The sequence below is a fragment of the Leptonychotes weddellii genome, chromosome 4, assembly GCF_054177405.1.
Source record: "Leptonychotes weddellii isolate Sample4059 chromosome 4, ASM5417740v2, whole genome shotgun sequence".
Taxonomy (NCBI): domain Eukaryota; kingdom Metazoa; phylum Chordata; class Mammalia; order Carnivora; family Phocidae; genus Leptonychotes; species Leptonychotes weddellii.
In genome coordinates this window covers 84,095,725-84,121,198 of record NC_138372.1, presented here as the reverse complement: position 1 = coordinate 84,121,198, position 25,474 = coordinate 84,095,725, and the positions used below count along the sequence as shown (strand labels likewise).

The 25,474-nt window shown below is 52.1% G+C and overlaps 2 protein-coding genes across 5 annotated transcripts; both read left to right on the top strand.

The window, feature by feature from the left end:
- The first annotated feature begins 74 nt into the window (after positions 1 to 74).
- MYBPHL (myosin binding protein H like) lies at positions 75 to 15,969 on the top strand. Its single transcript, XM_081815608.1, is given in 9 exon segments — positions 75 to 2,535; positions 10,913 to 11,001; positions 11,559 to 11,604; positions 11,607 to 11,753; positions 11,983 to 12,122; positions 12,264 to 12,420; positions 12,522 to 12,658; positions 13,665 to 13,809; positions 13,812 to 15,969. Coding segments are annotated over 9 exon segments (1,314 nt in total). The 5' UTR covers positions 75 to 2,252; the 3' UTR covers positions 13,982 to 15,969.
- A 4,472-nt stretch (positions 15,970 to 20,441) lies between these two features.
- Positions 20,442 to 24,217, top strand: PSRC1 (proline and serine rich coiled-coil 1). 4 transcript variants are annotated; one of them, XM_006742047.3, is made up of 8 exons: positions 20,442 to 20,664; positions 21,038 to 21,095; positions 21,189 to 21,246; positions 21,713 to 22,154; positions 22,496 to 22,639; positions 22,832 to 22,950; positions 23,257 to 23,350; positions 23,574 to 24,217. In XM_006742047.3, exons 2-8 carry the CDS (start codon positions 21,077 to 21,079, stop codon positions 23,607 to 23,609), a joined length of 912 nt encoding a protein of 303 aa, XP_006742110.1. In that variant the 5' UTR covers positions 20,442 to 20,664; positions 21,038 to 21,076; the 3' UTR covers positions 23,610 to 24,217. The 4 variants fall into 4 exon arrangements, with proteins under 4 accessions (XP_006742110.1, XP_030893523.2, XP_030893524.2 ...); XM_031037663.2 differs by having other exon boundaries at positions 20,559 to 20,664; positions 22,496 to 22,610; positions 22,702 to 22,950; XM_081815602.1 differs by lacking the exon at positions 20,442 to 20,664 and adding an exon at positions 20,748 to 20,889 and having other exon boundaries at positions 22,496 to 22,610; positions 22,702 to 22,950.
- The last annotated feature ends 1,257 nt before the right edge of the window (positions 24,218 to 25,474 follow it).

Sequence of the window (25,474 nt, the reverse complement as noted above, 5' to 3'; positions counted from 1 at the left end):
GCTTCAGAAATCAAACTCCAGCAACCAGAGAATAAGCCAGGTAAAGAGCCACGACTGCCTTGGTAGCATGAGAAGTATTAGGTAAGTTGTGGGGGAAAACTTAGTTTTTCTTGTTCTTTACGCCCGTAAAGGTCTACCTCCCATGGGTATTTGTAGCACCAGCTTCCCCGTTCTTACCCCACACGCCCTCTCAGGGTGTGAGTGCTACCCACTTCCTCTGGACACAGGGGCACAGAGTGATTGTCCCAAATTAGCTGTTCCCTCAGGCAAGTTTGACAAGTGACAACACTGAAAGCTTAAGTTCAGTACGTTCCCAGCTGCCTCTCTTAGATTTCTCTTGCGGCTCTTGCTCATAGTCCTGCCTGGTCCATTTCACTGAAGGACCTTTCAAAGAGTTGTGGCTTTCCTTTCTCCCCAAATATTTCTTTTAGGAGAGGTTCCCGTCCTCCCTTGAGCCTTTAGCCAAGCCTTGAAGACTGCTTCTCAGCCTGCCATCCTGGGGAACATTTCGAATGAATACTTACTCTGACATCATGATCTGAAGACGACAAGGCAGAAGAGCTTGCTCTGAAGGAGCCGGCTCTCTGGCCGAGGAGTTCCTCCCCCAGGAGATGGTGTATGGTAGTTTTATTTTCAGGAAGTCTAGCCAACCTAGTGTCCAAAGACTGACTGCACCAGAATCACTAGGTTGCTTTTTCAAATGCAGATTCCTGGACCCCACCCAGACCCATTAAATTAGACTTTGTAATGGACAGACCCTAGGAGTCTGCATTTTTAACTTGATTCTTTTATACCTTTATTGCAACAACGGGCTCAGACTGAAAGTCTAGGCCAATTTCATACCACCTGGTGTGGGGACTCTGTGCTTATAAGGGCTTGGGCTGGGTCAGGCAAGAGAAACCGGGCAGAGGCCTTCGCACTAGTCCCGAAGTGGCACGAGTTCGGCCTCAGAGGCCAAGCTCCGTAGCGCCCTCCTCCGCCACCCCAGCTCCTGATAAATAGGTTCCTGGGCCGGAAGTGTGTCTGCAGGCTGTCCTGGCCCTCAGCCCCGATACGAGCTGCAAAGAGGAGCTTTCACACCCCATATGAGCGCAGGCGCCTGGGATCCTATCAACTCTGCCCCCAAATTGAGGGCTAAAGGGGAAAAATGAGTGTAAAGAGCCCATTCATTCAACCACACTCATCTTTTTTTTTCCATAAAAGAAAAGGGTGGTGGGAAGGAGGAGGGGGTATGTGGGAACTCTGTACTTTCCATTCAACTTTACTGGGAACCTAAAACTGCTCTAAAAAGTAACGTCTTTACACACACACACACACACACACACACACACACACACACGGGAGGGGATGCTGGTTTCTGGAGCTACTGAAGTGAGGATATGATAGGAAACCACTTAGATGCAGGGTACAGAACATAAGGAATGATGGCTTGGTGAGCCGAGACATCATGCAGGACCCTTAGTATGTAACTAACACAGTGGTCTGGCCACTTCCTTCCACTTACCATTTTCTCCTCAACACAGTCATGGCAGCATCATCCCTGGGGTTCAGAGTTAGTGATTTGCCCAGGGTCACCTAGCTCATGAGTGAGTGGAACAACCAGAAGTCACACACACGTCCTCTGGCCTCCTGCCCCGGGCCGCCTCTCACTTTGCTGGTGCTTTATCTCAGAGGGCCACATGCCGGCCTGACCTAAAAATAGCTCACATTTATGGAGCACTTAGCTACATTCTGCTAAGCACTTTACACAGATTACCTCTCGTAATCCTCACGACAACCCTACGGTCATTATCCTCTCCGTTTTACAGGTGGGGAAGCAGACCCGAGAGAGATGTGATGTGTGGCAAGTCACACAAGCTGGTGGGTGATGGAGCCAAACGTGAGGCCAGGTAGTCTGGCTCCAGAGCACGGACTCTGCCTTCCACCGCCACTAGGGGCTTAGCTGGAGGGGATGGGGACAGACCCCTGAAAAGGGCGAGTTGGCAAGACCTTACAGCTCGCTGACTGTGGAGCAGAGAGAGAAGGAGCCCTTAAAGGTGTGCCTGTGAATCTGCTAAGCCTGCTGAGCCAGGGCCCCATTGTGTGGTCTGTGTGTGCAGTCAGGGGAGCTGTTAGAAGCTCAGGCCCTCCCCTCCCTCCGCAGTGTTATACGAGGGCTGTCCCCTCAGTCCTCCTGCGGCTATTCTGGGCTGCTGTCTGATGTCCCTCTCTTCCCCAGTCCCTGCTTCAGCCCTTCTGCTGAGAGTAGCCGGATGGGAGAAGGCCAGGCCAGTTACATAAGCCTGTGGCTGGAACTCCGGGAGACCAGGCTGGAGAGCAGGTGCTTAGCCCCTCCCTCACCACCACCAGTGAAAATCTCCCGCTGGAGCGCAGCTTTGGGGTGGCCCAGCATGGAAGCAGCCACAGCTCTGGAGGCGGCCTCGGGATCCACACTGAAGGTGAAAGAAACGAGCCCAGCCAATGCCGAAGGACCCCCTGCTTCATCTCAACAAGAGTCCGGCAGCCCCATTCCCCAGCTCCTGTCCCTTATAGAAGGTGACCTGGGGGGTTGGGAAGGGTGAGGCGGCTGGGTTGGTAGGAGTTAGGGAGGTCTCTCTAACACCCGGCTGCACCTCCTTAGCTTTGTGCAGAGGTGAACGACTTCATGGGTGGTACCTAGGATGGAGGAGCATTAGTTGGAGCCCCCACCCCTTTCTTTGGTGGATTCTTATTTGCTGCTCAAGTGTCTCTGCTGGGTTTGTGCTTTTTAGCCGAGAAGTCAGTGAATGGTGTTTGTGGCACTTTACAGTGACTAAAAATGATCTGTTTATATTTGTACCTGTAATAAAATGTCTGTCCCAGGGACCGAGGACCAGATATACTAATACGTAAGCTAGGGAGGGAATGAGGGGTGCAATGGTGGCCATCTGGATTAGAAGGGGGAAATGAAAAGCTTCTAGCAACCAAGAGGCTGGGTGGTGAACAAACAGTGCATGACACTCTGCCTCTCCCTGGGCAGTGCTGTGGGTCCAGGACCTACCCTAACACTCCAGCTGGCTCCCAGGGAAAACCCCAGCCTCTCAGGGTCCGAGCCCCATGGAAGCAGAGCCCATCTAGGAGGACCATTGGCCTCCCTTCCACAGTGGTGTCTGTGGGCCTCTAAGCAAAGAGGCACTTTTGAGCCAGGAGGTGGTGGGTGGCCCTGCCAGTCCCGGGTGTCCATGCCGGTGGCCCAGCCGCCCACTCCCCAGCCGCCCCTGGCCAAGGCCTCTGCAGCTAACAGCTCTGTGAGCTCTGTGATGTTCACTTGGGCTGTCGCCACTGTGACTGGCTCGGCCGGCTAGAGATGGCAGGCAGGAGCCAGGCTTTCTCCTTCTGTGCGGTAACCGGGAGGAGGGACCACAGGCGCCTCGCACATTTAAGGCTGTTACCTGCACAAAGTCCGTGCTTTAGGCCCCTTGACATCTTGACTGCAGGGGATGCAAAGACCGCAAGCAAGCAGCTCATGGAACCCCACGGTAGGGAGAGGTAGGAGAAGACGACATGATCTAGACTCTGCCCAGTGCCCCCTCCGGCAGCTCTGTGCCCTTGGACAAGCCAACCAACTGCTCAGTTTCAATTTCCTCCCTGTAAAATGGTAATTAATAATATCAATCTAGTAGGGTGGTTGAAAGGATTGTTGAGATGATCCAAAGTGCCTTGGAAGAGGCCAAACTAAGATGTGGCTAGATAATAAGATATTTCCAAGGCAGGAGTGAAGACTAAGAGTTCTACCTGCAAATGGGGCTGGGTAGGGAAAGTTGGCTGCCTCTTCTCACCCTCACGGGAGACGCTGAGTTTTCGGGAGCTGTTCGGATGTCACAGGCAGAGAGCCGGCTGAATTTGCTCCGTTGGAAAGGAGCTCGGGGTAACAGAAGTTATTGTGAGCACATTAGGCTGGGATGGTCTTGAGGCAGAAAACCAGTTCCTTCCCCAAAAGGTGCAGGGAATAAGCCACAGAGTGAGAATGAGAGCCGGGACTGCTGACTCCCGACTTGGCTGGTCTCCCTAAGACCCTGGGGGAGGGCATCCAACTCACCCACGCTCCTCCCTCTGGCTGTGAGTAGACGCTGTGGGCCCTGGGCTCCTGACAGCCCCTGGCCGGCCGCCACAGTGCAGCCTCAGGAGCCCCCATGTCAGGGCCCCCAGCGCCAACAGCTCGATTCATTAGCCTCCCAGAGGTCATTGATAGTAAGTGCTGCTTGTGATACTTTGCAAAGTATGTTCGATTCTGTTATCTGCTTAGAGAAGAAGGTCAAATCCTAGCTCTGTCCTGTGACCCTAGGCAAGTCGGTGCCCTTCTCTGGGCTTCTCTTTTCTCATTTGTAAATTGAAGGATCACCTTTTGATGGCTGTGGACCCCTAGGAAAATCTGATGATGTCTGTGGAATCTTATTCCAGGAAAAATACTCGAACGAGTTCAGGGAGCTCACAGAACCCCTGAAGCCCATTCAAAGGTCCTTGAGGGTGCCATGGACCTGGCCTAGATGGTCCCTAAGTCCCTGTGAGCTCCAAGAACTTTTTCTTCCTCTTACTGCCTCCTCTACCTGATGGGGAGCGCCGCGGGACCCAGAGGGGCCCCTCAGTGAGCGTGTGTGTGCATGGGAAACAGAGTGGGCACCAGAGGCAGAAATTCATCTGCAACATCAAAATAACCTGTAACTGGCCAACACTGAGCTTTTAGTCAAGAGCCTGCTCTGTGGCTAAATAAGCAGAAGTAGGCGGCAGGCACTGGGAAACCATTTCGGTCTATCCTCAGCGCTACGTGGAGGCACTGGGTCCTGGAGGCAGCATCGGTGGGAGGCTGGGGGACAGGCTGCACCCCTGCCGTGGAGAAGAGGAGACTCTGAGACCCAGAGGAAGGGTCCATCTGCTGATTTCAGAATAACTGCATCTCCTTTCAATCCAAACTGTTCTGTGTCTTCCAGGCTTGGGAAGCTAGAGCCCGTGCCCGGGAGCAACCTTCCTTCCTTTTTTCCTTCTTCCCTCCCTCCTACTTTCCTAACCTCTTTCTTCCTTCTACAAATATTTCTTTTATGCCTATTATGTGCCAGGCACTGCTACAGAAATAAAATAGGCAAAAATAACTCCCCTTGTGGAGGTTCCATTCTAGCGTAAGGAGATAAACAATAAACAAACAAATAAGATATGCAATATGTCAGAAATGTGCCGAAAAATGAAGCAGAGGAGGACAGAAAGTGCTGGGTGTGGGAAATATGTTTGCTATTTTAAACAGGATATTCAGTGACGGTCTCATTAATAAGGTGCTATTTAAGCAGCAACTTAAAGGAGATGAGAGAACAATGCATGCAGATATTTGAGGGGAATGTTTCCCATGCAGAGAGAACAGTCAGTGCAAAGGCCCTGAGGCAGGAGTGTGCCCTATGGATTGGGGCCACTGTGCCTGTAGCAGCGCAAGGGAGAGAATGGTAGGTTTGGGGGCCGAGAGGTAGTAGTACCCTTGTGAAGACTGGCTCAACTCCGAGACTGATGGGCATTTTAAGTGAGGGGTTTTAAGTGAGAACCGACATGATCAGGTATAGGTTTTAAGGTTTTAAGTGAGAACTGACATGATCAGGTATAGGCTTTAAGGTTTTTTCTGACTCCCGAGTTAAAAATAAGCTATAGGCAGGCCTGAGACACTAGCAAGGTCATCAACTGAGGATGAGGATGAGGGAGAAGGTATGGGGGTTTTAGAAGAGGAAGGTGTCCAGTTGTCACCCAGGAGAATAAGGAGGCTGGGTGGACCTAGGAAGTCTGGAAGAATTGCCAAGGGGCCATTGGGAGTTAGTGGTCACTGTTAGTGGCCATCAGCTTACAGTCAGCCTCGCTTGTATTTTTCCCCTGTATGCGGACGTGGGCACTGAGTGGCTGGAAAGCATTTAACTAGGGTTGGCCATGGCTAGGAGAGCGCAGTGCAGTACCAGAGGATTAAGGGACCTGAGTGGGTACACAAGGGAGTGAGTGTAATGACCAGACTGCAAGTTGGGTGAGAGAGAGAGTGGTAACCGAGAGGACAACAGGGAGTGCAGGGGTGGGAAGGCCTGGAGCAGAGATCTCAGTGGTGCGCAGGGTTGCTGGTGCTGGAGAGCAGAGCTCTAGGGGCGGAGACCGTGCTCGTCAGGGAATGCCCGTCCATGTAACAAATAGGCCTCAGAACTGAAGGCTCAAAAACAATAGATGTTCATTTCTATTAAAAAGCTTCTCTATTTCTATTAAAAATAGTTCTGCATGCAATAATTCCAGGCCCCAGGCCTCTTCCCTCTTGTGGCTCTGCCACAAATCTCAGACAAGTGTTGCCTGATTCTATGTCCTGTTTATTTCCGACCTTAGTTTCACAGTCTTCAAGGAGCTGACACTCACATCCTTCACAAGGTGCTTCGGAGGTCACCTTTCCTACGACGCTCCTCCAGACAAGTTTCTTTCTTTTTTTATTTTTTTAAGACCATTTGTTTTATTTATTTATTTTTAAAGATTTTATTTATTTATTTGACAGAGAGATAGAGGGCACAAGTAGGCAGAGTGGCAGGCAGAGGGAGAGGGAGAAGCGGACTCCCCACTGAGCAGGCAGCCCGACGCGGGGCTCGATCCCAGGACCCTAAGATCATGACCTGAGCCGAAGGCAGACGCTTAACTGACTGAGCCACCCAGGCGCCCCAAGATCATTTATTTTTGCGCGCGCGAGAGAGCACACGAGCAGGGGGAGGGGCAGAGGGAGACACAGGCTCTCCACTGAGCAGGGAGCCTGACGCGGGGCTGAGCCGAAGGCAGACGTTCAACCGACTGAGCCACCCAGGCGCCCTCCAGACAAGTTTCTGATAAGGCCAAGGCCACATACTGTTTCAAAGCCATAGCTTGCCTTGTGCATTTGCTCTTTTTGGGTAGCCATTCACTCACACAGGCACATGCATGCACACACACATGCTCACAGTCTCACACACTTACCCACGCACATGCCATACTGTCGCACACTTGCACACACACTCTTATCTCACACATAGGTGCACATGCACACACACACACACCCCCTTCGTTCTTTCAATGTGTCTGTCTTGTTCCTTCACGCTCCAGGCCATAAGTAATCACATCAACGTGAACTACACAGCCCTTAAGAAATTGCTGGAGGAGGGGCGCCTGGGTGGCTCAGTCGGTTAAGCGACTGCCTTCGGCTCAGGTCATGATCCTGGAGTCCCTGGATCGAGTCCCGCATCGGGCTCCCTGCTCAGCGGTGGGTCTGCTTCTCCCTCTGACCCTCCCCCCTCTCATGTGCTCTCTCTCATTCTCTCTCTCTCAAATAAATAAATAAAATCTTTAAAAAAAAAAAAAAGAATTTGCTGGAGGAAAGTCTTTAATGGCATGAAGGGAAATTTTGAGAGAATATGAACACTTATTTCCCATGAACATCGAATAAGGAAATGGGCATAAACTTCAGAATGAAATTAGGGTAGAATTAAGAGGAATTTTCTAATCCAGAGGAGTCAAGATCTTTGGACTTTAAGTAGTAGTCTCCTTCTCTGCTAATTTTCGAGAAAGAATTAGACAGCATTCCGTCTGAGAGAAAGGCCGTGTGAGAGCAGCACAGCTCAGAAGCCAATGTCTCGGGATGCCTGGGTGGCTCAGTCGGTTAAGTGTCTGCCTTCGGCTCGGGTCATGATCTCAGGGTCCTGGGATCGAGTCCCACATCCGGCTGCCTGCTCAGCGAGGAGCCTGCTTCTCCCTCTGCCTGCTACTCCCCCTGCTTGTGCTTCCTCTCTCTCTCCCTACTAAATAAATAAAATCTTAAAAAAAAAAAAAAGCAGCCAATGTCTCTCAAAGGACTTTTCAAAATGCCTTTCCCCCAAGACTCTGTGATGGAAGAAAACCACGCTCAATGTCTCTAACTGGTCTCAGGAAACCCAGGCTGTGCCGTAGGGCTGTAATCTTTGGTTCACATCTGTCCTGGCATCTGAGGAGCAGAAAGACCTTGGGCGTCAGGGAAAAGCCACGTTTCCCCAAGGTCGGTACAATTAACACCTCTCTCGATTGCAGATGTGTGAGAAGAGATGCCCCAAATGAGCCCTCCCATCAACATTCTTAGCAAAGGGGCAGACAGCTCGCTTGCTCGGGCACACGAGAGGGCCTGGGTGGAGCTGGAAAAGAACATTCTGCTGCCCGGGGAACCTGCAGCCGCCAAATACTCCGCTGCCACCTCCCGCACTTTGTCAGTTGCTTTGGCCTCAAGCCCACCCTCTTTCCGCCCCTGGGGGCTGGGAGCCTGCTGGGAGCAGAATCCTCACCTACTAATCCTCAGACTCACAACATTCTACTAAGTTTGTCCCCTGTCAGTTCATCATCTTGTCAGGGAATCCCGCTATGAACAAAGAACTGGCAGGGGAGCCCCCCCAGGGAGGAAGAGACTGCCGTCCCAGCTGTCAGCCCTTCTCCTCTGTCTCTCTGCCCGTGCTGGGATCCCCTGTGCATCTCAGGGCCGTTCTGCTCATCCTCCTTCTAGGGCCACCATCTGACTTTACGTTCCACATAAACCTATCTCTTTGATCGTTCTCTTCAGTTCAGGTGAAACAATGCTAACGTCTTCCAAGGCAGTTGTCTCAGAAGCACAAGAAGCACCAAGTGGGCACAAATACACACGTCAGCTTGCACCTATCTATAGAAAAGCCCATTTCCCACCTGAGGTCTGAGCAGGGCTCGCACAGCACATCTTCCCGGCGTGACGACCGGGCTCCTTTCCTCACCCCAACCTGTTCAATTCTTGAGGGTATCCCTCTGCCTTCCCTTCTTTGCCTCCTCCTGCCCAGGCCCCTGTGGCCGGTGGAGGGCCCGGAAGCGGGCAGATACGCCGAGCTCGGAGAACGGGTCCTGCAGGCATACACTTCCAGATGGGGAGGCAGCCTAACTTCACAAATGTGTTTCTCCCTCCGAGCCCTTTCCCCTGTCTCCTTGCTCCGGGGGCTCATCCAGGTCCTTCTGCGTCAAGCAGGCAGAGCAGGAGACAGCAAAGCCGGCTTCTCCCCAGCGAGCGTGAAGGGCTATTTCCCCACCCAACAGTGGGGAACCAAGCCCAACAAGATGAGGTTTTGACCCTCCTTTTCAATCGCCGCCCTCTTTTTCCAGAAAACCCTTAAGTCATATCCGCTTGTTCTCAACTCCTTCGTTGCTCGCCAAGATGACCACAGGAAGGGAACACATCACACAAACACTTCTTCTGTTTTTCATGCCCCACCCCCCCGCCAAACCGCCAAAGGCGAACAGAGGGCAAGCAGAGCAGAGTGGTTCAGCTGCCGGGGCTCGGGCGCTGCGGTGTTCTTCCAGAGGCGACGGGCCCTGAGCCGCGCAGGCAGGACAGTGGCTCAGAGCCCTGAGGCCCTGCGTCATTTAGTTCCTGCTTTTGCCAGGGGCCGGGGTGAGGTGCAGTCCAAGACTGCACCACCCAGGGGGAAACGTAAGCCACGCAGCGAGAAAGGAAGCTAGATCAATAAAATGGACAGCATGCGCTGAGTGTCCGTGTTTATATTCACTTACCAGGGCCAAAAGTGATCTGGAGACGGTGATGGAGGCAGACTGCGGGAGGGAAGGTCCTGGTCTCTAAACAGTGGGCTACAGACTGAGGAGCAGGAAGAACATGGGCTACAGACTGAGGAGCAGGAAGAACAGTGGAAACTCTATTTACTTTATTTTACAGTTCACCGCTCAGAAGTTTGCAGTGTATAACGTACATATTTAAACAGTCCAACTTATAAGTAAACACACATGCGCTGCGGTAGAATGCTCAGGAATGTGTTTGCCGGGAAATGTTATCAGAAAGTTTGGGAACCTCTGACAAACTGTTGCCTGTTTGCCACAGTTATGAACTGGGTGAAATTTTGGCAACTGCTCGGATGAATTGTGGGGAGAGGCCGGGGAGTTGGCGAGACCTGAAGCGCTCTCGCAATTCCACTTAAGACAACAGCAGCAGGGGACCATCTCTGCCCGAGGAGAGACCAGAGCCCTAGAAAGCTGGAAAATGGTGTCGCCTCAGCCAGGCTCCCAAGGGAAGCCAGGTGGGATGCTTGCGCTTTCTCAGCCAAGGCAGCCCGAGGCTTCCTGAGAGGAGAGAGGTCACAGCTGGGCGGCCTCCACACCTTACACTCAGCACTTTCCTGAGCATCTCCTGCCTCCATCCTGGAAGCCAAGGGACAGGAACTAACGCCTCTTCTCGCTGGACACGCCTGGGAGATCACGGAGCAGCGAGCAGTGGGCCTAGTCTTTCCCAGAGTGTGTCCGTACAAAGTGATGGCCCATGAACTGGAAGAGCACGGCGCAGGCGCCCGAGCGGGGCAGCGTGCAGAGGAAGGGACCCAGATGCCAGCTCCCCGAGTGGTGACGTCAGTGCTGCCCTAGTGGGTCCAGTGTCACTCTGCCCGCAGAGTGGAAAGCTTTCTCCTCAAGTCTGGCATCAAGCTGGGAAGCAGGGCTGACACTTCGAGGTCAAGACTAACATTGAAAGCGGCTTTGATAAAAGGAGCGTTGTTGAGGACAAATGTAGGGAAGGGATAGAAAGACAAACCACACAGGCTACACCAGTCTGTGCACAAACAGAGAAAAGAAATCTCGGTTGATGAAAAGTCAGTAGTTGAGAGTTACCCATTAAAAGAAAGAAGCGTCAGGCTCACGCTCCAGTGGTTTCTGACAAGACTTGAATGCTCTCGAGGGGATCTTTCAGCCAATCACTCTGCCCTAAATCCCAGCGAGACAATGGGAGCAAGCTTCCCATTCCCTAGGAGAGGACGGATTTGCTGAGCACGTGGGTCATCTGCCCATGGGGCACAGGCAGATGCAGTGTCCATTTCCTCTGAGCTCTGCCCCTCCCACCCCAGGAGGCTCACCACCCACTGTTCTCTTTCCTTCCATCACTCAGAGCACCCCAAGATCTGGCTACCTTGGACCTTGAGGCAGGCCTATATCCGGAAGGTCGGAGACACTGTGAACCTACTAATCCCATTCCAGGTGATCATGCTGGTCCCATGCTGGGTCCATGTTGGGTTCATGCTGGGACCAGGCCAGGGTTTTGATTTGGAAACAGATACTAAGAGTCTTGCTGGCACTGGGGCAGTCGTCCTGGCCTGAAATGGAGGGGGCCATGTCACCAGAAGTCTGAGGCAGAATGACCCTTCCATCTGCACTCCTGAGGTGGGGTTTGGGGTGGGCATGCCCCATGTGACGAACTGAGGCAAACCTATGTCCTTCAGTCAGCAGAGGTCTGGGAACTTTCGGTTTAGAGGGCTCTGGGGAGTTTAGGCAGCTATTGTTAGCCCCAGCTGCCCCAGGTGACCTAAACTCTCAGAGGGTGGGAAACTCAAAGCCAACCCCTTTGTTCCTCCCATGATCCTCAGGCTGTTGATGAAAGAGGCGAGTGCCCTGGGACAGCCCCCCAATTTCTAACTCAAGGCATCTGCAGTTCAAGTCAGGTCACCATGAGGACCTGGGGTGGCTCTGACCCCCCATTGCAGCAGGGAGGGCCACGGGGCCTCTTGGGGTTGCTCACAGCTTTCACCATTTCTTAGGGCAAACCCAAACCTCGAACCACCTGGACACGGGATGGCTGTGCCTTCATGCCAGCCGTGTGAGTGTGCGGAATGGGGAGCAGGACTCCATGCTCTTCATCCGAGAAGCCCAACGTGCTGACTCGGGTCGCTACCAGCTCAGTGTGCAGCTGGGAGAGCTGGAGCCCACTGCCACCATTGACATCCTGGTGATCGGTACAGTGCGGGGAGTGGGAGAGAGGTGGTCCTCAGGGGCTCCGTCTCCAGGCTAAAGAGGGGCCGTCACAGAGAGCTGGGGAAGCCGGGGTGACTCCCCACGGCGAGGGTCACAGTGGTGGGGGAGGGGAGGCATAGCGGAGCAGAGAAGGGGAAGGGCACTCCCGAAGTGAATCCCAGGCTTATGTGGGGGTTGTACCATGCCCGCTGCCATGCTTGGCCCTTTCAGAGAGGCCAGGCCCTCCTCAGGGTATCAAGTTGGTGGACGTTTGGGGCTCCAGTGCTACTCTGGAGTGGACACCTCCCCAAGACACGGGCAACACAGCACTCCTGGGACACACCGTGCAGAAGGCTGACACAAAATCTGGGGTGAGGCCCAGCTGAGAGGGAGTGGGGAGAGAGGAAGAACGCATTCTGGAATGGGGCTCTGTAGCTCCATGCGGTGGGCTGAGGTGGAGTGAGTTCACCAAACAGGGGTCTCACTCACGGCATCTTCTTGGGACCCCAAAGCCGTGGTTCACGGTGGAGCGTTATCACCGCACCGGCTTCACGGTCTCCAAGCTCATCGTGGGCAACTCCTACACCTTTCGAGTCTTTGCTGAGAACCAGTGTGGGCTCAGGGAGACCGCCCCCATCACTGCTGACCTTGCGCATGACCAGAAAGCAGGTAGGGCCCGGGGCCTGGGAGCTGGGAAGAGTAGAGGATGAAGAGTTGGAGAGGGGTGAGGATCTCAGGCACTACAGCGTGGCCCTTCTTGGTCCCCTCAGCGAGTGTTGGCAAGACCGAGGGGTCTGCGCAGCGAGATTTCTCTGAAGCCCCCAAGTTCACCCAGCCTTTGGCAGACTGCACGACGGTCAGCGGCTATGACACCCAGCTCTTCTGCTCCGTCCGCGCCTCTGCCAAGGTGAGCGGGAGCCCCGCGGGGGGCCGCACCGCGCCGCTCCCTGCCCCTGCCCTAACCTCCACTGTGCGGAAGAGCATTCTGACCGCATCGTTGTTCCATCCCCACCACCTGCCCCTTCCGCGGCAGGTCGGGCAGGTTGTGAACGGGCAGGGCCCTTAGAGTCCAAGACACACTGATGCGGATGATGCTTCCAGTTTCCTTTCTTCGTGTCTGTTCCTCGTAGATGAAGATGTCACTTGCTGATCTGCTGGCAGCTGGGCGTGAGCTTCAAGTTGTCCTTCTGGCGGAGGTGACGGGGTCCCCTGGTTTCTCCTTCGTCATCCACTATGCCTCACCTGCTCAGGGCCATCTGCGTGCCAGCTGTCTAGAGTTGAGGCCACGACCCTGAGCAAGGCCCTTTCCAATCTAGTCGCTGTACTTCTGTACCCTATGCTGCATAAAACGTCACTACAACCTTACCAAGTACTTTTTGCATAGAAGTCCTGGGCCAGACTACATGGAGAGAACGTCTCAGAAAGAGAATGTCAACAAGCGCCGTCTAGAAACTACTTTCTAACCAGAGGGGACAACAGTGGGAACAGAATATGAATGATTCAACAATGTATATACAAAAAGGAGGAGATCCTGAGGCCCGGTACTTAGGGATCCATGAGGGGGCTGCTTGCACAGGATGGAACAGAAGGTCCCACCTTTTTTCTAGTCAGGAATACTTGATGAACAAGGCAAGGTTTCAGGTGCTCTTTTAAACCAACAGAAGGAGCTTAATTAAGGCTTTTGAGGGTACTGGAAAGGGAACCCCTCCCCAAATGTAAGGAATGGGGAGCTTTCCAGAAGACCATTATCTCTTCTAGATTCAGTACCACCTGTTCTTAAGGCACCCTACTCCTCCCCCTTTTCTGGCCGGTGTGTCCCCAAGCCTTGTAGGCGAGGAGTTCCAGGGATTGAGCACAAAAAGAACAATTGGTTCTCACCACTCCCGTGCTGCCCCCTCATCTTTATCTTGCAGCCAAAGATCATCTGGCTGAAGAACAAGATGGATATCCAAGGCAACCCCAAGTACAGAGCTCTCAGTCACCTGGGAATCTGCTCTTTAGAAATCCGCAAACGTGGTCCCTTTGACGGGGGCATCTACACCTGCAAGGCGGTTAACCCCCTGGGGAGGCATCTGTGGACTGTCAGGTGGATGTGAAAAGTAAGGGCGGAACTCATCCCCTCTCTCCACAGCTGGAAAATTCAGGACAGAGCCACAGCCTGCAGGGAGCAGGGCTTGGCTGGCTCCCCCTGCAGGTGCTCTTGGCACTGTCATCATCAGGATGGATTTGAGGAGCCGTTTTTATTATCCAATATCTTATTTCTCTCCAACATAATTCTGTAATACAGAATGGCTAGTTCCATTCTGTGAAGGAGGAACCTGAAGCACAGGGTGGTGATCGGTTTACCCAAGATTCCCAGCACTGCTTAAGTGAAGAGTCAGCACTGTGGTGGTAAGAGCCCAAGCCTCCTGGCCTTCACTCAGATCGTATGTCTTGCAACTATACAGTCTTTGATTCAGTCCAGGAAAGCTGCAGTTGTCTGTTAGGCTTTTAAACAAACCAGAGGACTTGCCCCTCTGGTTTGTTAAAAGGCAAAAAAGCGTGTCCTCTCTACCCCTTTTGAAGTATTCATTCATCCATCCATTCCTGTCACCTCATTCTGATGTCCGTCATTGCATTTAATGTATTGTTATATAAGTGCCTATTGTTATATAAGTGCCTATTTACTGATCTGTTTCTCCCCGTTAAACCAAGAGCACTGTGAGGGCGGGGACAGTCTGACTCGTCTTTGTCGTCCCCACCCCATCCCCGCCAGCGTGGAGCCCGGTTTCTGACACAGAGTGGGCACTCTCTAAGTGTGCATAGCATGAATCAGGAATGAACGGGCCATTACATGCCCTATTATTCCCCCTGAGGAGACTCCTAATTAGCACCATGGACTCTGGAGAAACCTGAGAAGTATATCCCTTCCCAGTGCTCCACAAGAAGGTTCCCCAGAGATTTCTGAGATGTTAACTCTGAGAAATGTCTGAATTCTTGCAGCTCCTCATTGAGGCTCCCCGAGAGGATTAGGGCAACTCTGACAAAGGTAAGGAAAGAGACTGGGGTTCTGAATGGAGTAGGTCATGTTTACGGCTAGCGTCGAGTCCGGGACAGATATGTATTCCTGAGTCTTTCAACCATGCAGTCATTGGTGACTACTTTGCTTTTAACCACTTTTTTTAGTAAGCTACTACTATCATCTCCGTGGAAGGAATTTACTATAGATGGTACTACTTTCGTCACATCCTCTGTCTATCTGTACTCAAGTTGATGACAGGTATTAGACCTAATGGTCCTCTGAAAAGGAATGATAGCATCTACCTAACAATAAGCGGGTTCTGTGGGAGGGAGGTGGGCAGGTGCTGTAAGAAAAGGCATCAAGGGAACAACCAGGAGTGGAGGATGGTTGGAAAAAGAGACAGGAAGTTGCTCCTGTCCACTGTTTCTACCTCAGAATCATGAGCATGGTGAGAAACAGATTAGTTTGCTTGCCTTTTACTTTGAAGTTTATGGATTCCTTCCCTTCTGAGAGAAGAAACCACCATTATCGTCATGTCAATAACAATTGAACATGTGGGTATGTGGTCCCAAGCAGCACATTACTGACAAAGAGCAACTCAGATCATCGTTTAAAATGGGATAGCTCCTTCAGGTTCTAAATCACACACAGTAGAAATGCTGTGTATGAACTGATGAGTAGGGTGAAAAAGCAGCTCGTGGGAGAATTAAGAACTGGTTCCCAACGTCTCCTTGGACTTGCAGTTCCTGGCTGATGAAAACTGAGGATGAATACCATCTGAGAAGCCATTTAGTTGAGTCCATCATTGATATAGAGCAAATAAAAACCCTCAGGGATGCATTAAAAGCACAGACTTCTCAGGAGAGCTCTCTCTGCCAGTTGGCTTGCAAAGACAGTTCTCTGGCCACCCCGCAGTTCCCTCTCTGGGTTAATGTTAATGTTACATTGGGGTTAGCCTTGTCAGTGGGACTTGCTCTGCTACCTCTCTCACAGTCAGCACACAGAAACAAAGCAGGGTAAGTAGAGAAGTGACAGCACAGGACCCAGGGACCACGGAGCATCCTGGATGTACGCTGGGGGTTTGCTGTCACAGTCACAACATACCCTTTCTTCTCTGGGCCTCCAGGGAGCCTGACTGTGGTGAGACTGTGTTCTTAAGGAGCTCCAGCACAGCGTCCGGTGTGCACTAATCTAAATAAATGTGTGGATCCTCAGTGCCTAAGTGTCCATCTGTTTGAGCCTTTCTCTATGGGAAAAACATTTAGAACACTGGAATCCTTTAGCCACACTGTATGGAATCTGCAGACCCTCAGACTCCTCTTTCTCCTCATATCCACATTCTCTTCCGCAGAGGTTTCGAACACTGTCCTTTTGTCTAGAGTCTATGACAGAGCTGAATTCAACTCTCTCTAGTGCCTGGTGCTGAAAGAGATGCTGAACATGACTTGCTCTCTTCCTCTCTGCGCTCTCCGGTATAAGCTGGAAAACAGGATGCACATCCATCACAGAGACGCAGACAGCAGAACACATAAACACGTACATAGCTAAGTAAAGATGGAGCACTAAGACTTGAGGGCTGGGAGATACTGAAGAAACTGGAGTGGTCTCATTAAGCCCTGGGGAAAGAATAAAGGTGAGGTGCCCTTTCCTACACTTTTGTTTTCATTCTTATAACAAGTAAGATATTAAAGGCATTCTGTGATGGAATCTGCAAAAGATAGCAATTCCTCCCATCCTAGCTAGGATGGGCATGGTGCTCTTCCCACCAAGAGCTGGAGTCTATTTCCCCTTCCCTTGAACCTGGGCTGAGCATGTGACCTACTTTAACCAAAAGAATATAGTGGAGGTGATGCTGTGCTAGTCTGGGCCTAGACCTCAGTTTCTGCTTTTGCTTCTGGAAGTCAGCTCCCAGGTAAAGAATCTCAGGACAGATTACTGAATTAGGAGAGGCCACATGCAGGACAGCCAAGCATCCCAGCCGACAGCCCGAACCACAGCCCTAGATATGTGTGGCCACCTGAGACCCTTCAGCTCTAGTCAAGCCCAGTCCACTCCCTGTGGAGCAGAGAGAGGTAGTCCTTGCACAAGCCTGGCCAAACTGTAAAATCATGAGATGAATGGTTGCTGTTGTTTCAAGCCATAAAATATTGGAGTGGTTTGTTACACAGTAATATGTAACTGAAATAGCCTTCTCTGCATCAGATACTGAATGTCAGGCTTTATCTCTTTTAATTTTCATTTTTCAAATGAGGAAGTCGAAGTTTATAAGTTGCTCCAAGTCATGCAGCTGGTAGTAGCAGAGCTGGGATTTGAACAAGATCTGCCTGACTTCAGGCCTTCCCTCTTTCCTCTCCTCTCTTTCACCCAGTGACCCTCACTGTAGTGAGTCTGGGTTGGGATCATGGGTTTAAGAAAGAAATTTTTTGGGGGCGCCTGGGTGGCTCAGTTGGTTGAGCGACTGCCTTCGGCTCAGGTCATGATCCTGGGGTCCCGGGATCGAGTCCCGCATCGGGCTCCCTGCTCGTCAGGGAGTCTGCTTCTCCCTCTGACCCTCCCCCCTCTCATGGGCTCTCTCTCATTTCTTTCTCTCTCAAATAAATAAATAAAATCTTTAAAAAAAAAAAAGAAAGAAAGAAATTTTTTTTTTAAAGATTTTATTTATTTGTCAGAGAGAGAGAGAGAAAGCACAAGCAGGGGAAGCGGCAGGCAGAGGGAGAAGCAGGCTCCCCGCTGAGCAGGGAGCTCGATGCGGGGCTCGATCCCAGGACCCTGGGATCATGACCTGAGCCAAAACCAGACGCTTAATGACTGAGCCACCAGGTGTCCCTGAAAGAAAAGATTTCTAGGAGGCAGTATTATCTTAGGCAAGGCTTTGGGCGGGGCGGGGGTGGGGGTGTTTTGGCTGAGAAGAGTGAGAAGGGCTTTCTGTTCACACCAAAGGTCTATTTTCAGTTGAGACAAAGTGTCTATTCCAGCCTTTCTCGACTGGAGCACTATGAGAATTAAGCCCCAGTGCCCCCATCCATTGCATGTCATAAATTAACTTCTATGCATTCAGAACATTACTAGTTATGTAGCATCTTGGGAAAATTGAGAAAGTAGCCACACAAATTATTTGTAGGGTCTAATGCCCTTGCTGAGAATGTTGGGTTGGAGAGAGTGGGGGAACCAGAGTCCAGGGCCAGATAGTCATGTACGCAATGGCCAAGAGGCCTCCCTCCAGCTGAAGCAGGGCCTACGTCCGGAAGGAGTGGAATACTCTGTTATGATGCCCGAAGCATCAGTTAGACCTCTGGCCTCAGCTCACAGCCCCATGCCTCTGCTGTCTGTTGAAGTACTCAAGGACCATCCCTTACAGTTCATCTATTCTGAACCTTCATGATGAAGGAATAAAATCTTCACACTGAACAAGACTTCCAGTCACAGCGACTCTTTGCACATTCAAGAAGGATTGCCCTGGAATCCTTAATTTTATCATTCATGCATTCAACACTATGGAGTGCCTTCTGAACTAAGGCCTACCACATGCCTGGGAGGGGGTGTGATCTCTTTGTTACTTCATTTATTCACTATTTATCCAAAATCTTAAACATCTGTTCATATGTATCATTTTGGGGTTGAGCTAACATGGACAAACAATTCCCAGAGTAGTGGCCTTATGCTGAGTAAGAACTCTTGTGCCTGAAATCTCTATTTTCTGATTTTGTTATTATTTTGATGGAGGAGAAAGTAGTTCGGTTGCTTTTTTTTTTTTTTGGTGGTACTGCAACAGCTTTCAAAATCATAATTTGATAACAGGAATTTTTTTTTTAAAGATTGTATTTGAGAGAGAGAGAGCACAGTGAGAAGAGAGGCAGAGGGACAGGGAAAGAGACAAGCAGACTCCCCACTAAGCCCCAAGTGGGGCTCGATCCCAAGACGCTGGGACCATGACCTCAGCTACAGGCAGACGCTTAACCAACTGAGCCACCCATGGCCCCTCAAGAGGAGTTTCCTTAGGAGAAACTAACTGCCAATTTGCTAAAACTGCCTCCCCCACTCACCTGAGATTGGGTGAAGAAGCAGTTGCAGGGTTTCCCTGCTCAGGCTGCTCCTAGGCAAAGCAGGAAGGCAGTTACTGAGCAGCTTCTCTCCCTCCATTCTACTTTGCCACCACCTACCTGGAGATGGGGAAGCTACTGGCTCCCGTCCTCCCACCTCCCCAGAACCTGAATCCTCCAAGCAACTGCAATTCCACCTTCGCCAGCCAGCCTCCAGAAAACCAGGCCATCCTCTTCTCTCAGCTCTTCTTCACTCAAGTCTGCGAAGTTCTGGGCCTCCCCTACCCTGCCCCTCAGCACCCCACTAAATCCCAAGGCCCCTTGGCGGGCTGTGGCATTTATTACACTGACAGCTCACGCCTGCAAACCTCACAGCTAAAAACTAGGAAGGAAACCCCACAAAGCCTGTAAATAGCCAAGATAATGGTTATAAACCCTGGCGACCAAAGCTCTCCAGCCATTCTTCTAAAATTTTAGAACATTTTTTTTTTAAGATTTTATTTATTTATTTTAAAGATTTTTTTTTTTAATTTATTTATTCATGAGAGACAGAGCGAGAGACAGAGGCAGAGGGAGAAGCAGGCTCCCCGCGGCGCAGGGAGCCCGATGCGGGACTAGATCCCAGGACTCTGGGATCATGACCTGAGCCGAAGGCAGACGCTTAACCGACTGAGCCACCCAGGCGTCCCTAAAATTTTATTTATTTACTTGACAGAGACACAGCGAGAGAGGGAACACAAGCAGGGGGAGTGGGGGAGGGAGAAGCAGGCTGCCCGCTGAGCAGGGAGCCCGATGCGGGGCTCGATCCCAGGACCCTGGGACCATGACCTGAGCTGAAGGAGACGCTTAACCGCCTGAGCCCCCAGGCGCCCCTAGACCATTTCTAAGAAGCCCTGACAGCTGGTGGCCCAGCCTATCACAGGCAACCACTGGGAAACTACAAAAAGGAAATCGCTAATAAGCAGGCCTAAGCATTTTACAAACACAGCCTTTAGCTTAGAGGTAGCAAGTCACAAACACGCTCAAAAGCCCCTGAGGCACGCGGCCGCGAACGCGAGACTGGTAGTTCCCCTAACCGCGGAACGCGACTGACGGTCAGGATCCTCGCTCCGCGGGCAAACGAGCGGTCAGATACACTCAAGCCTGCCTGCCTCGTGACGGGGGAGTCTCGGCTGAATTGGACCCAAACCTCCCCGTCGGAAAAGCCTGTTGTTTGTTTTTCTTTTTTTTTTACACCTCGGCTACCTCGAGTTCCGAATGTTCTCGCTTAAAAAGATGATGGAAGATGTACTTCTTAGAGAACCTCAATATACCTAAAATATAAGTATCCAGGTTCTCCCGCAACTTGGAAAAGTCACACCTGAGGAAACCTGGCAAACGCGGGGTTTGCAAACGGAGTAACCCGCCGGCAGCGAATTTCCTCAAGTGCGGCGTTAGTCAGCGCGGGCGCGCGCAGGCCGGGCGGGTGAGCCCCGGTTCTGCCCAGCTGGGGGAGGGGGCGGAGAAGGGGGGGGGGGGCCTCGCCGGGCGCGAAGCCTACATTCATTGGCCAGGTCCCTCGCGCCCCGCCACAAGGCCCCGCCTGCTCCGAAGGGAGGCCTCCCGTGCACGCGCGCGCGCTCGCGGACTCCCCGCTTCAGCCCTCCGGATGGAGTCTTTCTCAGAGCCGCTCTCCACACGGCCCCCACCTGTAGACTTCCGGCCGGCTGCCTGTCGCCGCCCCGCCCCCGAGGGCAGGGGATGCTGGGATCCGCCAATCACTGGGCGCCTGTGGTAGGAGTGGGTGGAGCCTGAGAGATTCGAAAGGAGCCCCACCCCCTCGGGGCTGATTCCCGGGACTAAGTGGTGGGAGGCAAGCACGTTCGGCGAGAGGTGAGGTGGGGCGGAAAGTAAAAACGCGGTGTGGGCTGGAGGTGTGGTGTGGGCGTGGTGCCGTCGGAGTGGAAAGGTGATCTGGGGAGAGGAAGAACCGGAGGATGGTGGCGGGGAAGAAGATAAGGCGTGCGGACTGCGCCCGGCGAGGAGAGGCCAGGCTGTAGGGGGGCGGAAGGGCAACCTGAGGAGGGGGGATGTGCGCTCTCCGCACCTTCCCTGGAGGTAACAGGGCTAAGTTACAGGGGCAGGTGCTACTCCTGGGACCCTTCTTTACCTCCAGCGTGATCCCCAACCCCTGGCTTGCACCCTGAGTCTAGCTGGGAGCCTTGGGCAGGATGGAGACCTGAAGAAAGGGGTATTTTCTCTCCAGCTCAGGTCTAAGCTGACTCGTGCTCCTACCGGCTGGAACATGGAAGATTTGGAGGAAGGTAAGGAAAGGAAGGAGGGAAGAATGAGGCGCTGCGATCGAGAGAGCCGTGTTAGTGACCTGAGGCTGGTATTCATTCCCTCCTCCCCTACAGATGTAAAGTTTATCGTGGATGAGACCTTGGACTTTGGAGGGCTGTCACCATCTGACAGGTACCATTCTCGGTAACCTACTTGCTTTCCTCCAACAATGCCTCTTTGTCTCTAACCCCCTACTGCTGAATTATTGGTCTCTGGGGTCTGGGTTGGTAATGTAGCAAGGTTGGGTGCCCTGCGGCTGCTGGGGGACTTGTTGACATGGGCCTCAGTGACACTACTGGGGGAAGGGAAAACGGATAAGCTGGAATGAGATTTCAGGATGTTAAGAAAAAGGGTAAGTGGATTTGCTGCGTCTTCATCCTGGCGTCATTTCCAATGTCGGTAAGGGCTAACGGCCTGTTAGGCCTCGTAGAACCAGGCGTCTCATCACCTAGAGGCCAGATCTCCCAGCCAGCGTGGGCATCAGGGTTTGGGTTGTATCCCTGGCTCTGTTGGGGGGGGGAGGGGTGCCGGGTCTCCTCTGCACGGTCCCCTGCTCTCTTCTGTGTGCGCACGGTGCCTGGTTTGTTTTCTGTCTCAGTCGTGAGGAGGAGGATATAGCAGTGTCGGTGACTCCAGAGAAACCCCTCCGAAGAGGACTTTCCAATCGAAGTGACCCAAATGCAGTGGCCCCAGCCCCCCAGGGCGTGAGGCTCAGCTTAGGCCCCCTTAGTCCAGAGAAGCTGGAGGAGATTCTCCACGAGGCCAACCGACTGGCAGCCCAGCTGGAGCAGTGTGCCCTGCAGGAGCAGGAGAGCCCAGGCGACGTCCTGGGGCCTCGCAAGGTGAAGCCCAGCCCTCGGAGGGATACCTTTGTGCTGAAGGACAGTCCCGTCCGAGACCTGCTGCCCACTGTGAGTTCTTTGACTCGGAGCACCCCCTCCCCAAGCAGCCTGACACCCCGACTCCGGAGCAGCGATAAGAAGGGGGCAGTCAGGGCTCTTCGGGCAACATCTGGAAAGAGGCCCTCCAGTGTGAAGAGAGTAAGTTTGGAGGGTCTGGGTTGGATGTGTGCCCTCAGACACAGTGTGTGACTTGGTACAGCCATAGAGTTGGTAAAATGGGCTTAGTAAAATTCTACCTCAGAATTGTTGGAATTGGGCAAAATACCGTAAGCAAAGCAGTTACCACAGTGTCTGCACATATCTTGGTAAGTGTCTATAATAAGTTCAAGATAAATGGTATTGGTGAGGATGATGTTGGCAGCTAACGTCTGCCCTTCCTTACTGGGATGTAGGCAACTCTCCACCTCTATTTCTCAAACAGCCAGCAGAACAGATTCTTTTTCCATTCTAGTTCTATTTTTTCTCTCTTTGTATTTCAGGAGTCACCCACTTGCAATCTGTTCCCTGCATCCAAAAGCCCAGCATCTTCTCCTCTTGCCCGATCCACTCCTCCAATCCGGGGCAAAGCTGGGCCCAGTGGGAGAGCAACAGCAAGTGAGAAGGCTTGGGCAGCAAAGCTGTGGGTGAATGGGAGGGGGGAAGGATGTGGAGCTGACCCTCTCATTCCTCTACTCCTTTCCACCAGGCCCGCCTACCCCTGTCAGACCAGTCTTGGCCCCACAGCCTTCTACCAGCAACTCTCAGCGCCTCTCTCGGCCACAGGGAGCAGCTGCTAAGCCTTCCAGTCGACTGCCTGTTCCCTCAGCCATCCCCAGGCCTGCCAGCCGAATGCCACTCACCAGCCGGAGTGTACCACCCAGCAAAGGTGTCCTGCCTCCAGCTTCTCTGCCAACTCGGAAAGGACTTCCACGACCAAGCGCCGCAGGGCACAGAGGTGAGGAAGAGTGGACATAACAGTTGGAAATCAGGGGGAAGAATGCTTACCTTTGCCCAGCTTGGATGTACCCTCCCAGAGCTGGGACCAGGGACCACTTTCTCCATTTTCATTACCACTCAATTTGAAGATGGGGAGACTAAGTGAAAGAGAGGATGTGGGTCCGGGCAAAGAGTCTGAACCATGGTTTTCAAATACTTTGTGTTTTTGACCTTGGGTAGGAAGAAACGCACTAATCCCAAACTCACTCTGAGAAGGTCGCTTGAACTCTCTGCTAATTCATTTCTTTTGTCAACCCCCATCAAGTTCCCATTTCCCAGCGACCAAATCTTCCCGCCCCTGGTGCCACTCGAAGCAATCTGCAGCCCCCCAAGAGGGTTGCAGTCCCAGGACCTACCAGGTAAGACTGGTTGAGATGCTCTCTCCCCCCTGTCATCTGGGCTTCCAAACTGTTATGCACACCAGCCCTGAGTCTTGTGTGGCAAGATGGGGATGAGAAGGGGAGCCTGGAGAGGCAAGGAGTCCCATTTCTTCCTTCCCTGAGAAACTTGATCTCAGCTGGGTGACAAATGGGCTTGAGGAAGAGGGACAATTTAAAGCAGTTCTTCCTTCTGACTCCTTAGGTAAAGAGATCAGGACAGCAAGCAAGAATTCAGTAGCAGACCACTGCCGTCACCGCCTGGACTCACCTCTACTCGGCCTCCCAAGCCCTCTCATGGAAGACAGGCCCTGACTCTAGCAGATTCTGGCCCAGGAGCAGGAGAAAGAGATGTCACCAGGGCTGGTGGCCCAGGAGTAAAGAGATGGGAGTAGGGGTGGATTAGGGTTGAGCTGGAGGGAATCAAACCCTGTGGGTTGAAAGAGGATTAGGGAAAAGAGGTCACCTCCTGACAGTGAAATTAGCAAGCAGAAAATGAGAAAAGCCAGAGAGTAGTTTGTGCTCATCCACCCCCACTCTTGTGTTCAGTCCCAGAGGGTTTGATCTTCTTCCCAGGCATTGGTTCACTGGACATTTACATGTGAATGGCCTCCGTAGCTAACCTCCCTGCTCTCTGAGGAGTGGGCCTGAATTACGTCCAGGACGCAAGCCTGTTTGGAGAGACAGAGGCAGGCACCTGGTCTCCAGAACTTGTTTCCTGTAAATTCTCTGACTCCTAAGAGGCCAGTTGATGATAAGCTTACATTGGTCGGTGTTTTTCTAAAATAAAATGAATGTATTTTTCTAATCTCTGTGTATGTGAAAGTAAATTCTCCAATTTCAAACAGATTTGTAGTAAACTCCTGTGTTAATCCGATGAGGGAGCCAGGACAAGCTTCCCAGGCCGGGGCCTAATTAGGCTGAAGGGGCTTATGATTTGGAACAACCCGCCCTCCCTTTGTTGGCATTAGATGGGAACAAGCTACATTGTTCCGGGATACATGTGTTACTAAAAGGTCCAGATCAAGTGAAATATGTGAGTGAGGCTATCAAGGCAAGGTCTTGGTCAAATTATTATCTATATTCTAAGCTTGGGTGTCTTTCCTGGCAAAAGCATGGAGCCTTCTGAGAATGCCCTCAGAATCTGGCCTGCTGTATTGATGAGATGAGGGGACCCTTTGGTGGGTACCCTGGTCTTCAGTTTTGCTGACTGCTTCAGCGGAAGATGCTGGAACACCTCATCACATTCTGCCTCATATCATTAGAATTGGTGGTCCTAGACTTGAGGGCTGACACCAGGTCTTATAAACCTCTGCCGTGCCTAGTGTTATGATTTGTATGTGGCAGAGAATTTCATTCATTTGTTGAAAAAATAAATTTGAGTGCAAGGCGGTGGGGGGGCGGTTGGTGAACGAAAGAGACTCAACAGATTTCACTAAGGGTCTCCCTTTTCTCACAGCTTTTGACTCTTACAACCAGAACCAATTCAATTCCTTGCAAGGTTTTTGGTTTTTTTAAGATTTATTTATTTGTTTGAGAGAGAGAGAGAGAGCTGGGGGAGGGGGCAAGTAGGGGCAGAGGGAGAGGGAAAGAGTCTTAAGCAGACTCTGCTCTAAGCGTGGAGCCCGAGGCGCGGCTCAACACGGGGCTCAATCTCACAACCCCGAGATCACAACCTGAGCCGAAACCAAGAGTCAGACGCTAGACAGACTGTGCCACCCAGGTGCCCCAATTCCTTGTGAGTTTTGAGAGAACTTCCCTCTTTGAAGGCTGGGCTATGACTTAAGGAAGCCTTAGGCAACTGAACAGAGGGAGTGGAGTGTCAGCTGGTGCCCCCCGCGCCCCACACATATATGCCCATCAGCACCCTACTTAGGCATTGAAATGTCCTTCCCCAGACAGAGGCCCTCCACTGCTATCTCCTTTCTATGGCTGATCTTCAGGTTCAATGAACATATTCACCTCTACTACAGTGGCAGCCGCCTAGGCATTCGCCCCTCTCCCTGAGCCTCCTGCAGCAACTCCTACAGGCTCTGGGAGTCGAAGAATTGAGCTAGGGGAGGGGATGTGGAAACACACCGAGTATTTGGCTCTGGAGAAATTTGG